Source organism: Dreissena polymorpha, chromosome 13 (assembly GCF_020536995.1).
Source record: "Dreissena polymorpha isolate Duluth1 chromosome 13, UMN_Dpol_1.0, whole genome shotgun sequence".
NCBI lineage: Eukaryota > Metazoa > Mollusca > Bivalvia > Myida > Dreissenidae > Dreissena > Dreissena polymorpha.
The window spans coordinates 49,174,968-49,187,859 of NC_068367.1; the positions used below are offsets into that span (position 1 = coordinate 49,174,968).

The window sequence follows — 12,892 nt, forward strand, 5'->3', positions numbered from 1 at the left end:
TAAATTATTAACTGTTCAATCAAATGTCGATTAAGAAGAAAATACATGTATTTTTCACATACAGCGCACTCGTTAACCAAAAATAAAAAGATATCGATGAACAAATAACGAAAATGTATTGCATTTTTTTAAAGAATCAAGTTGGTTAACGTGTGCGCTGTTGTCATAAAATAGTGATAAACATTAAAAAATGCTCGAAATTCGCGTTATTCGAAGAAACGCGCGTGTTTGAAACGTTCAATGTGACGTCATCTATGCGAGGTACGATGCAATAACTATGAAAACGTAAAGCGCACGTCGTATTCTTCAAAATGTGATCTTAAATGGGTGCAATAATGAACTTTTACAAATATTAATATTTTTCAGGCAAATAACACGCCTTAACGTCCCTTGTCCTTTTCGTTTTAGTTATGATATTTGTGAGGAAACAGTAATACTGAACATTTACCATGGTCTAATATAGCCATTATATGCATCTTTTGACGATTTTAAAACCTAAAAATTATAAAGCGTTGCAACGCGAAACGATTGAATAATTTGGAGAGTTCCGTTTTTGTCGTTAAATTTTGCGAAACTACGAAGATTGCTTATATAAGGTATAAAATACGTCAATTATGTGTATTCGGCGGAATAGCTCAGTAGGCTAAAGCGTTTTTACTTCAGGACTCTGGCAGGACTCCAGGGGTCACTGGTTCGAAACCTGCTCCGGGCAATGTTCTTTTCCTTTTTTTAATTTTATTCTTGATTTTTTACTGAGGCTTTTACGATCCAATGTTTACATTTATCAATATAAAGCATTTAATGAATAAGTTTAAAAAAATGCCAAAATCTGTGAAAAGGCCCCTTTAAGCAGACTGTAAATAGACATTGGACATCAGGCAAGATGTAAGTGTCATCAAGCATGAGCAGGTGTCCACATACAAATTGAAAGTACCATCAAGAATCATGACACAGTCACAAAGAAGGATGTAATTTTTACCTAAATACCCTTTCATACTAAACTACTCGTCTGGTATCAAATATATATATATATATATATTATAACCGGGAATAGTACTCAACTTTACTCATAGCGTGGGCTTTATTTCGTCAAAATCGAGTAAATAATAAGATACTTACATGGATTTGAATTTTCTTAGCGCAGGAAATATTTACACTTTTTGTCTTGGCGTGTTAGCCAAAATGACGTCACGAATCACGTGGTATGGCCACACTGATGTTGGCAATCTTCTGAGGGTTTGTCTCTCAAATCAGCAAATGAAAAGATCGGATGTATTCATTCGGGTCAATTGGTGGGAAATTTCCCAAACATTTTATAGGCTGTTGATAAATGCCATTTTAGGTGACAAGCTGGGTAAGACAGCTAAGCCGAAAAATCTAATATACTAGCCATGCGCGCATGATTATTATTGCATTAACGGAATATCTACTTTAAGATGTTTCTGGTGGTGAGGTTACCGGTATTCCGGTTACGCCTTAGTAAACGCGAGGGCGTTTAAATGACGATAGGATGACATTTACTAAAAAGTATTCTGAAAAATATAGCTAGAAATAGAACAACAATACTCATATGATATACCGTATCATATAAAACTACCCAGAATGCAATATGGGAGTAATTGTTAAGTGTTAGGCCGCTTTAGGCTTAACATATAAACGCTCCATAAATACAAATGGGCATACACACAGTTTATTGATTGTGACAGTTGAGTGTGAAACTTCTCTATCTGCCTGGTCTTTTTATTGAAGATAACATAGTGTCACACTCAGCTTATATCGTTGTAAATCGCAATCCTGCACACCTGTAATTTATTAAAGTATACCATGAAGAATGAGAATGTTGTTTACGATATACACGTTCAACTGACCGAAAAGCCTTTGTTGTTACTGCTTACCTAAAGGCTAATATTTACGGGTCAATATTTATGCGAGTCTAAGTTGCAACCGGTTCTGAGGCGTTAAACGATCGAGCAAATTTGTGCTTTTTGAGGCCTGGCGCCTTGTGAGGCATACGTGTTTCCTGGGTAAAGATTTATCTGTAGAAGATTTTGGAGTACCAATTTAACTGGCCGGTAAGTATTTTTATGGCGAGAAACACCATAAAACTATTCGTAATATACGTATTACCACCTTAATGCAGATCCAAGCAGTTTTAAAAATAGATATTACTAAGTTACTTGCATGCAACATGCTAACTCATTTGATTTAGATCTGCATTACCCACATGAATGTAATAATATTTGTAACATTTGTGTTTGAAAAAGTTTAAAACAGGTGCGGATCCAACATTAACTGTACTTAGGGGTGCACAGGTTGGTGGGTTGGCGGTAGCTGAAATAATTCGCGTTCAGAATAAATCTGAAGAGTATGCCAAAGCAAAATCATCAAAAGACTCTATGGCGGCAATTTTTATTGACTAGGTTGGGGGTAAACAAACGGTAAACTTAGCCGTTCGTGCGTTCGGTCGGTCGCTCACTCACTGAATCACTCACGCATTCATTCATTCACTCATTCATTCAACACAAGTATTGAACATGTGTAGATAACATTCATGCGTATTGTCATACCTTCAAAGAGATTATAGGCTACACAAACGACGTTCAGCAACTTAAATAAAAAACACACAAATCATATATTTGCAGATACGATAATACCTAAATAGTTTTACTTATTTCGCGATATATACTGTTAAATTGCTCAATTTTGATGTTTTGCATCAATGGCATTCTTGGTTCTTCTAAGGATGATCACTTTTATAAATCTAATCTGATCAACACGAAAAAAGAATACGGAATCATGCATCGGTTTCGGTTACATGTTGCTGTCACCTTAAAGTGAAAACCGGTTTTTGTGCCGAATACTAAGGTAGCTCTAAACAGTGTCAGCCGTTGAAAATTGGCAGAATTTGAAATGTTTTATGTAACAGATTTTAGGGATGGTGTTTTTAACTGCATGTTTGGTGAATCTGGAAATAATCTTATTTGGGCTGTATATTTGAAGGGGCGTTTTGTTTATTTATTTATTGAAAAACCTTTATAGTTGAGCCCCAGTTCGCATAGTTGCTGTCAACTCTCCTTTACAGTTTTGAAACAGTGTTTGTTTTGTTTTCAGGTGCCAGATCGAATCCTTACCAGACCGTTGTCATTGTCCGAGTAACCTTAGATTGCCCCAAAGTTTTCAGGCGAGTAACCTTAGATTGCCCCAAAGTTATCGGGCGAGTAACCTTAGATTGCACCAAAGTTATCGGGATGATGGGCAACACATTTGCGAAAGCAGCGGCGATTGATTTTGTAATACAATGGATACTTTGGGCCATTGCAAGCTATTTCAAAACTGAGAAATTCCACGATTTAGCAGGTTTGATATTTGATATTAAAGATTTTATTTGGAAACAGAAAGCTACGTAACATTTTTAAGACTTATTTAAATAATTAAATTCATGTAAAACTTTTTAACGTAATTAAAGTCCTTCGATGCGTCATATATTATTCTTATGTTAGCTGTGCGTGGAAATATGTGTATTATGAGATATGTGACCAGTGAAGCTCCAGACAAGCCTGAGCACTACCGCCAGGAGCAATATTGTCCACTAAAGTCACGCAAGGTTTCGCGATCTCAAAAGCGGACATTGTGGCTCCTTATCAGAGTCTACGGATGATGGTGGCTTCACTGTTCGACTATGGCATAAGGCCCAATTTCGCATGATGAGACTAATTTAATGTTGCACTTTTAATGTTAAAGTTTTTTTTATTTCTCATAATAGTTAAAAGCTGTCGTTTACATACGATTATTAAAAAAATATACGCACGTAAAAGCAAATGTAAGGTACCGGTACTAAAAATGTATGTCTTATTATTATAATACATTTTTAAAGTGAGTTTTCATTTTCTTGTGATCTCATATAGTAATTTGTACAAAAAACATTCCGTTTGCGTTAAAACTCAGATTTATCTCTTGAATTGCAGGTTCGGGAACCTTCCTGTTCCTTGCTTACCAAAGATTGCAATGGGGTCAGACATACTTCACCCGTCAGAAAGCCACAACAGGCTTGGCAATGACCTGGGCTGCAAGGTAGGTTGTCATGGTGATGAAATAGACTGTAAGATATGTTTTCCTTGTTGCGACATACGTAGCTATAATCTATACCGAAAGGTAGATTATCATGTTGATGACAAATAGCGAGTACAATTAAGACGAACTTTAACCCATGTATGCCTAGTGGACTCTCCCATCCTTTTAAATTTGATCAATGTATTTCCAAAATTAGGGATGTCTAGTATATTTATGTCTATATTTATAATATTTCTTACAGAAATTCCTTTAAGAAAACAGCATAGACCCAGATGAGACGCCGCATCATGCGGCGTCTCATCTGGGTCTTCGCTGTTTGCCAAGGCCTTTTTTCTAGACGCTAGGCATAAATGGCTTAAATTTCCAATCGATAGTAACGCACAATGAAGGTAGTTTGCTTCCAAATCCAAATTGCGCGAATGAGTGTATTGTTGTTGAATGAAATGACATTAAAACTCACTTTTAATTTGAACTGGTTACGTCGTAATTGTGATGGCATAGACTACAATGCAGGTTTTCATTCAACTTTTTCCTTCAACTTAAATCATTGTGAGCAGAAACACTTGGTCATTCAGGCTTTAGAGGTTTCCAACACATTTTAAAACGCTCTGTTAGTAATAAACATATGATACGTTTTTAAAGAAATCATTCGATCTGTCTGTCAGTCTGTCTGTCAGTATGTCAGTCTGTCAATCAGTCCGTCACACTTTTCTGGATCCTGTAGACAAACTAAATCAAGGTATAAACATGCACAAGGCAGCCAAATGAATGACTTGAGTCGTAAAGCGCCACGCGAATTTTGGAAATTATTTAAGCAGAAATCACCATCTTCGAACGCGGAAAATGTATCGATTCACGAATTTTATGAATACTTTAGAACTTTATCTTCTGACACTGATGTCAATGCTAACAGTAATGAATATGACGAATTCTTACAAGAATTCGATCGTATTGAAAACAAGTCTAGCTCATATCCGGAACTTGATAAACCTTTTTCATTAGAAGAAATTAAAAAAGGGATAAAGCGTCTTAATTCTAACAAAGCGGCCTCACATGACAATATTATTTACGAATATTTCAAAGAAACAATCGATTTTATAGCCAGACCTTTAGAAATATTATTTAACTACATTTTAGATACTAAACTATTCCCAAAAAGCTGGTCGTCCGGAGTGATTTTACCAATTTATAAACGCGGAAATGTTTCCGACCCTAACAATTACAGGGGCATCACGCTGATAAGCTGCTTTGCTAAACTGTTCACTGGAATAATAAATGAACGTTTAAAATCTTGGGCAGAATCATATGATATCATAACGGATGCACAATTTGGTTTTAAACCGAATTGTAGCACAGCCGACGCAATTTTTATTCTCAATGCCTTAATCGAAAAACAGCTGCATAATAAACATAAACTCTTTTGTTGCTATATCGATTACCGGAAAGCATATGACGTCATAAATAGGGGGCAGCTCTGGTACATAGAGAATACTAGGTTAGCGTTGAATACAGAGAAGTTTATGTTGCGAGGCTTAGAACGCCGGAAGCGCGAGCCTTGGCGAGCGCTTTCGGTGTTCGAGCCGAGCAACATAAACTTCTCTGTATTCAACGCTAATCCTAGTATTCTATTTATCCCATTTGATTTTTTCAACATGACATTTAACATAAATAGATCTAATAACCTTAACAATAATTTTAATTCAGTCATAAAAGCGCTTAAAATCTAACAAATGTAACCATGCGTAGTGATATACATGTATTTGTTCTGGTACGCAAAATAGTCTTTAAAAAATTCACACACAAACTGTAAAACAAGTAAAAATATCATCATATGCCTACATTCAATTTTACGCAGTAAGCCAGTATGCGAATTTTAATACATTACGACCGCGAAAAGATGATTTTACTTTACTATAATTCATTTTATTTTTAAAAGAAAATGATCAAAATCCAATATGGCGGCGATTGCTCCTGACAAAATGCTGTCGATGTCAACATACATGTACACCATCGACAACCTAGTTCTAGCTACCATAACTTTAAATGTCGCTTTTAATGATTTTTGACTGGCGCGACTTTGTACAGCTCTGTCAATACTAAATAAACTGTAGGCCCTACGCTGAAGTTTCTTTAGCTATCGACGACCTTGACAATTTTGACGAGTAAACAGACCATTGCAGCGACTGACACTTTATTTGACAAAATATACAGGGCAATACGTTTTCCGACTTCGGACAACGAATTTAAGGACGCGCAGAACGTGTTTTTTATATAATGTTATGGGTATACCGTGTGTGATCCGATGCATCAATGGCGCCCATGTTCAAATCATTTCCCCGAGAATAGGGAACGACACAAGTACAAACAAAAATCAAAACACGTAAGAACTAGTATCTTACCTTTAATTATCCTTTAAAATCCATCTATTATCCATTTAACTCAATAATTGACGATTTTGCATCTAGGGTCTTTAATAATTATTTTAGCATACTTAAATAAAGACCCTTATGCCATTCTATCACTTTATAAATTCAAACGAGTTTATGAACGCGATAAACTTTCTTCTTCGTCACACGCTACGTCATGTAGATCTACTCTACATTACTGCTGTTCAAATGAACCGGAGCAGTTTATCTAATAATAGCCGTTGGTAAACTCGGTTGCATTTGCAGATTTCTGCATACAAACATAATTATGTTTAAACTTGCACAATGTTTTATTTATCTATGGTAAATGCCCTTATTGTACGAAAAAATAATTTAATAAATAAAGAATGGAAAACATTCCAGTACACAACAGATAAACGAGTAGAAAATACCCGTGTACAAAATGGGACGTTCCCAATTCCAGTGTGGTGCTATTTTTACCATCTTATACTTTACACAGCTCTATGCCTAACGTGAATTAAATAGGAAAGCAAACATAGCAGATTATTCATGAACTGTGCGATATGTGTATGGCTTGTTGTACATTCTTAATATTTAAGTTAAATGTCAAAAGTAGATCTATATGCTTTGGTTAAAAACAATGCACATTACACAAAATTAGTCAAATGTGATCAATTGACAATTCAGATATGTCGACATACAGTACATGTAGAAAACATGTGAAATAAGTCGCGTTTATAATAAATCGTCAAAAAAAAATGGGGAAAATGACGCAATAAGTATGTCATTTTATGACGCCATCAATCAGCTGATTCATTAAACAGATGGCGAAAAATTATAACATATGACTAGATTTAAAGGTTGAAGGTCGTATAATTTTGAAGCTTAAGTTTTGTCGACTTTGTTTCTTATGAAAAATCATTCAGTGAGTGGTAAAGTAAATATAAATAAAAAAATTAACAAAACAAAAAGCGTGTAATTTGTTATTTTATTTCAACATTTCTTTTGGTGAATGTGTCATATATATTTTTTTCTGCAAAATATGCACATTTTCTTCTAATGGGTGACCTTAAAATTCGATCAATGAACCAAACAATATCGACCTAATTTTAGCGCATATCGCATGACATCATTTAAAAAGTAGTCCGTGCACGCGACAGGTATATTCCACAGTGTTGAATACAAGCAAGTATATTCCACAACGTGTTATACCGTCAATGTCGCGGTAAAAATGGGATAAAAAATGATTCGATCAGGAGTTGATGGCAAGCTAATGGCTATTATTCGTTCGATGTACAATGATGTGAAACTGCAAGTTAAACACATGAGTTCCCTTTCTGACTTTTTTAGTAGCAACGTTGGACTATTGCAAGGGGAAATAACATCGCCGATCATGTTCTCACTTTTTGTGAATGATATAGAATTCAGTCTTCAAAACGGTTTAAACGCTGGTATAACACTTGATCAATTATCGGTTTATCTACTCCTATTTGCGGACGATGCAGTTATTTTCTCCGAAACCAAAGAAGGCTTACAGCAATCTTTAGACAACCTAGAAATTTATTGTAATAAGTGGAACTTAACTGTATTGAACAAAAATTATAAATGGACATTCAAAGGCAATGAAATTGAAATAGTTAGTAACTTTAACTATTTAGGTATCGTCTTATCTAGTGGCGGATCATACATACCAGCCACAAACACCTTGTATGGTAAAGCGTCAAGAGCAATGAATAGATTGTTTTCTATAACAAAAGAGATGGTAGTCCCAATAAATATCATGTTCAAATTATTCGATTCATATGTTGCGTCAATTTTGAATTATAATTGTGAAGTATGGGGGTTTATAACTGCCGATAATATTGAACGTGTTCACAGAAAATTCTGTAAAAGATTATTAAATGTAAAGATGTCAACTAATTCATTGTCATTGTATGCGGAAGTCGGTCGTTTCCCTTTAATCATTGGACGCTATTTAAGAATTGTTAAATATTTTCTAAAACTATATCAAACAAAACAAAGTAACTGTATTTTACACACTGTTATAAATATGCAAAGATCGGAAATTGTTCAAAGAAATAATACAGTGAATTGGTCATCAAAAGTTCGCGATATACTTAACCATTCAGGATTTGGAGATGTATGGTTATTCCCAGAATCTATTAATATCGACAAATTCATCCCTTTATTAAAAATAAGATTGCGAGATCAGTATGTAGCTGAATGGAGGACTAACATTGATTCGTCAACATCGTTATATATGTATAAAGAATTGAAACCTACATTCGAAAGGTCATCGTATTTAGATTTAATTGAAAACAAAAAACATAGAAGGATTATTGCCAAAATGCGTCTCTCATCTCATAAATTGTTAATTGAAACAGGCAGACATCATAATATTGACAGGAACGAAAGAATATGCCCCTTGTGTAGCTGTAACGATATCGAAGATGAGTACCATTTCATACTAATATGTCCGTTATACCTAGAAGAAAGAATCAAATATATCCCAGAATTCTATTACAAGCGACCTAGTATGTTCAAATTTATTAAACTCCTTAATAGTAGTAAGAAAACGACACTTAGAAAGTTAGCCATCTATTGTATATCATGTTTCAAAAAAAGAGATAACACTTTGTTTATTATCACATGATTGTTAAGAAGAACTATAGCTTATACTAACAATTGAGTGTACTTTGCTTGTTACATGTTGTTTGTTAACCATGGATGTATCAAATGTGGTTATGTTTTTATATGTATTCCATGTCACATTATAACTTGCAATTAGAGCACTCTCACTCTCCAGTGATGAGTGATTTATGAATTGATGAATGTAATTTATACAATGTTATTATTTATATTCATCACGCATGTCTGTAACATTATCATGTATTTGTATATGACGATAAGCTTGTTATGCTTAAGTCAAAATAAAAAATTCTGTTCTGTTCTGTCAAAAATTCTGGTTGCTAAGGCAACAAATATATCAAAACATAAACAAAATAAAAACTGACAATGGTGGAGTTTTACCGGTAAGGGACCATATCTCTTGTTTATAGTATGAAAATTTTGAAACTTGTCCGTTTTTTAAATTTTGAATACGTGCCTTTAATTTCCATTTAATCATTCACTGTGGTCGACCGTTTTAGAATTGGCCTGTTCCGGTTCGTTCAAGGACTGAAGGATGGCGAGGATAGCCGACTTAAAGGTGTCAAAGACAAACCAATGCGATTCTGGTTCTCCTGGACAATGCAAGGTTGTGTATCTAAAGGGTTGTTAAGAATAAAGAACGTTTTGACTTTAAGTGTCAGTACAAAAATACAAGATATTTTCTGTGGACAATTGCTTGAAATCCTGTTACAAGTAGTAAAATATATTCCACATTGTTGGTGCATTATATAACAATATATATATATATAGAACATATATATCTTATAATATTGTTTTTGTAACTATAATTAAATAATACATGATATATTTGTTTGGGTAATTTCCACCATATATAACGGTATTACGGTCATTTATATCGCCGTCACTTACTTAACTAGTACACAACTAGCTCCTATACTGTATATAATAATAATAAACAAATAAGGGACGATACTCTCCGCTTTAATGATATTTTTTGTTTAAAGAAAGTCTCTTCTTAGCAAAAATCCAGTTTCGGTGGAAAGTTTCGTCCCTGAATAGCCTGTGCAGACAGGGATGTGGTCGGTGTGGTGTTTGTTCACGTGTGGTCTTTATTCGCGGGATATATTGAAGCTTTGCAAAATATGCTAGTGGGCTTTTAACAGGTATCTTATCTATTTATGTGCTCTATTGTTTAAATGTTTGAATACTAATGTAAATCACAATATGCATACTGCTTTCAAATAAGCTGTTTCCCCATAATAACAGGTATTTGGGTGTTCGTGACGCTCTTACCGTTGCTCGTTCTCAACAACAGAGAGGAAGACTGTCCTCTGACAACCTGGGACTATGTTGGTTGGGGCCTTTGGGGGCTGGGCTTCGTTTTTGAAACCGTGGCTGATTACCAAAAGTCTGTATTCAAGAGCAACCCAGACAATGCGGTATGAGCTTAGTCAAGATTACATACTTTTGTCATAAACGTATAGATATATAATATAACTGAAGTACTGGTGTCTGTTTGGGTATAAAATAATCTGTTAAAAATTATAGCATTTCTTGGGGTCAGCTGAGAAATGACAGGGTTACTTCTTTTGTGAAAATTGGTCGGATGGTAAACTTGGTGTACATTTTACGTGACTTACCATTGTTGTTTCCATTTATATTCAATAACCCATTCAGCATAATTCCATGTCTTATGTTCTTTATTAAATATAATTTGATTTCAATATGAAGTAACTATGTTACTCTACAAATTTGTCAGTACCAATGTGAGTTTCTGTATTTATCAGAACAAAGACAAGTAAAAAGGGGGAAAACAGGGAGGGACTTATTTTAAGAGCAAATGGCATGCAAGTGGAAGGGGGCCACACATTTTAACAGGGTGGGTTATAAAATAGAAAGGAATTCCCATGCTATTCTTCTTTACCTTAATACTTTTATTTGATGGTTTGAATGGCACTGCAGGCTAATGAAATTCAACGTCCCATAATAAACTCACTGAACATAACAGTTGGTTATAATATCCCTTATGTAAATGCTGGTAGTATTTTTAAAATTAATGTTCGATTTATCATTTGTTATGTCCAACACATACTGGTTTGAATTTCTTATGAATAAAAATTTAAATAAACGATGGAAAGGAGTTATTGGCTAATGATGAGTCAATTTAAGTATAAATTGTGTAGCTTTTTCATTTGAATGAAAACAATGAATTTCAACTAATATTTAATTGGAATTTGCCATTGATTACACATGCATTATGTGAAGGAGATGTCAGGTTAGTCTAACAAACTTGCGCACGAGGAAGAAACTTGAGTCAAGGAAATGTGGTATTATCTTTTTATTTGGCGTAATAGTTTTCACAAATTAGTTTGAACGATTACAAATACTGTTACCTTTGCAGGGTAAGTTCATAACATCTGGGCTATGGAGCATATCACGGTCCCCGGCTTATTTCGGAGAGCTGTGTATGTGGCTGGGAATACTCATCACATCATCATCGGTTGTGACGTCATTCAAGGAGAACGTGCTTGTGATATCGCCATTGTTTCTGTCTTTCCTGTTGCTGCTTGCACAGGAGAAGCAACAGGGAACACAATATGGAACGGATCCGAAATTCGCTAACTATGTGAAGCAGACGGCAAGATTATTACCGTATGTTTGGTAGAAACTATAAAGATGTCAAAATTAATACCGTGTGTTTGTTAAAAACTGTGATGTAAAATTGTATGGAAAATGTACATATTTGTGTTGGTGTGTTATTACGTTTTCACTTTTGGCAAATGTTCACCCGTATAAGATGAGCCGTGTTCTGAGAAAACTTGGCATAATGCATGTGCGTTAAGTGCTGTCCCAGATTAGCCTGTGCAATTCGCACAGGCTAATCAGGGAAGACACTTTCCTCTTTAATGGTATTTTTCGTTTAAATGAAGTTCATTTTTACCGAAAATTTAGTTTATGCGGAAAGTGTCGTCCCTGATAAGCCGGTGCGGACTGCACAGGCTAATCTAGGACAACACTTTACGCACATGCATGATGCCCAATTTTCTCAGAACAAGACTCAGATGACCTGTCGCAAGTAACACATTTCTCCCTACCTCTAAGGTAACACTTTGAGGTCATAGGTCAAATTTGTCCATGAAACAGATTGTTCCAACTATAACTTCATCATTTATAACACAATTGAAAATTATTAAGCACACAATTGAATATAATTAAGCACACATGTTCACAATAATGAGACTGTGCGGGATATGCAACAACTGTAACCAAACCTAAAAGGTCTTGGTCAAACATGAAGGTCAAAGGGTATGTTTGCCTATTAAACAGCCTTGTCCACACTGTAATTTTATCATTCATCATTTAGAATAATTTACCAACAATGTAAACCAAGTGGAGAAACTGTTAACCATTTGTTAAAGGTCAGGGTCACACTAAATGTCAAAAGTCAAACATGTGCATGGTTTAGCTTTTTAGATATTTACAAACATGATTGACAACATGCATCTAGTTTAAAAGGTTGTGATTAGTTTTCGTGTTTGTTTTGGCGGTATAAATTAGGCATGGACTTTAATTAAATTCAATGAGTGCAATAAAGAATGAAACACTCAGTTTGTTAGTGTAATGAATACCTCAGGAAAACTACATTTGTTGTATATACTTGTGTCTATGTTGTGATTATATCCATTATATGTGTATTTTGATGCTTGTAAAAAGGCTTATAACATTAACATGGTTAAATAAAAGGTTTCTTTATTTATGAAATTACGTTGCTGAGTTTCATGAACACATATTCAAAATGTCTC

At 34.7% G+C, this 12,892-nt stretch overlaps 1 protein-coding gene across 1 annotated transcript; it reads left to right on the forward strand.

The window, feature by feature from the left end:
• Positions 1 to 9,606: 9,606 nt before the first annotated feature.
• LOC127855590 (uncharacterized) lies at positions 9,607 to 12,800 on the forward strand. The gene is made up of 3 exons (XM_052391331.1): positions 9,607 to 9,714; positions 10,356 to 10,528; positions 11,491 to 12,800. Exons 1-3 carry the CDS (start codon positions 9,684 to 9,686, stop codon positions 11,752 to 11,754), a joined length of 468 nt encoding a protein of 155 aa, XP_052247291.1. The 5' UTR covers positions 9,607 to 9,683; the 3' UTR covers positions 11,755 to 12,800.
• The last annotated feature ends 92 nt before the right edge of the window (positions 12,801 to 12,892 follow it).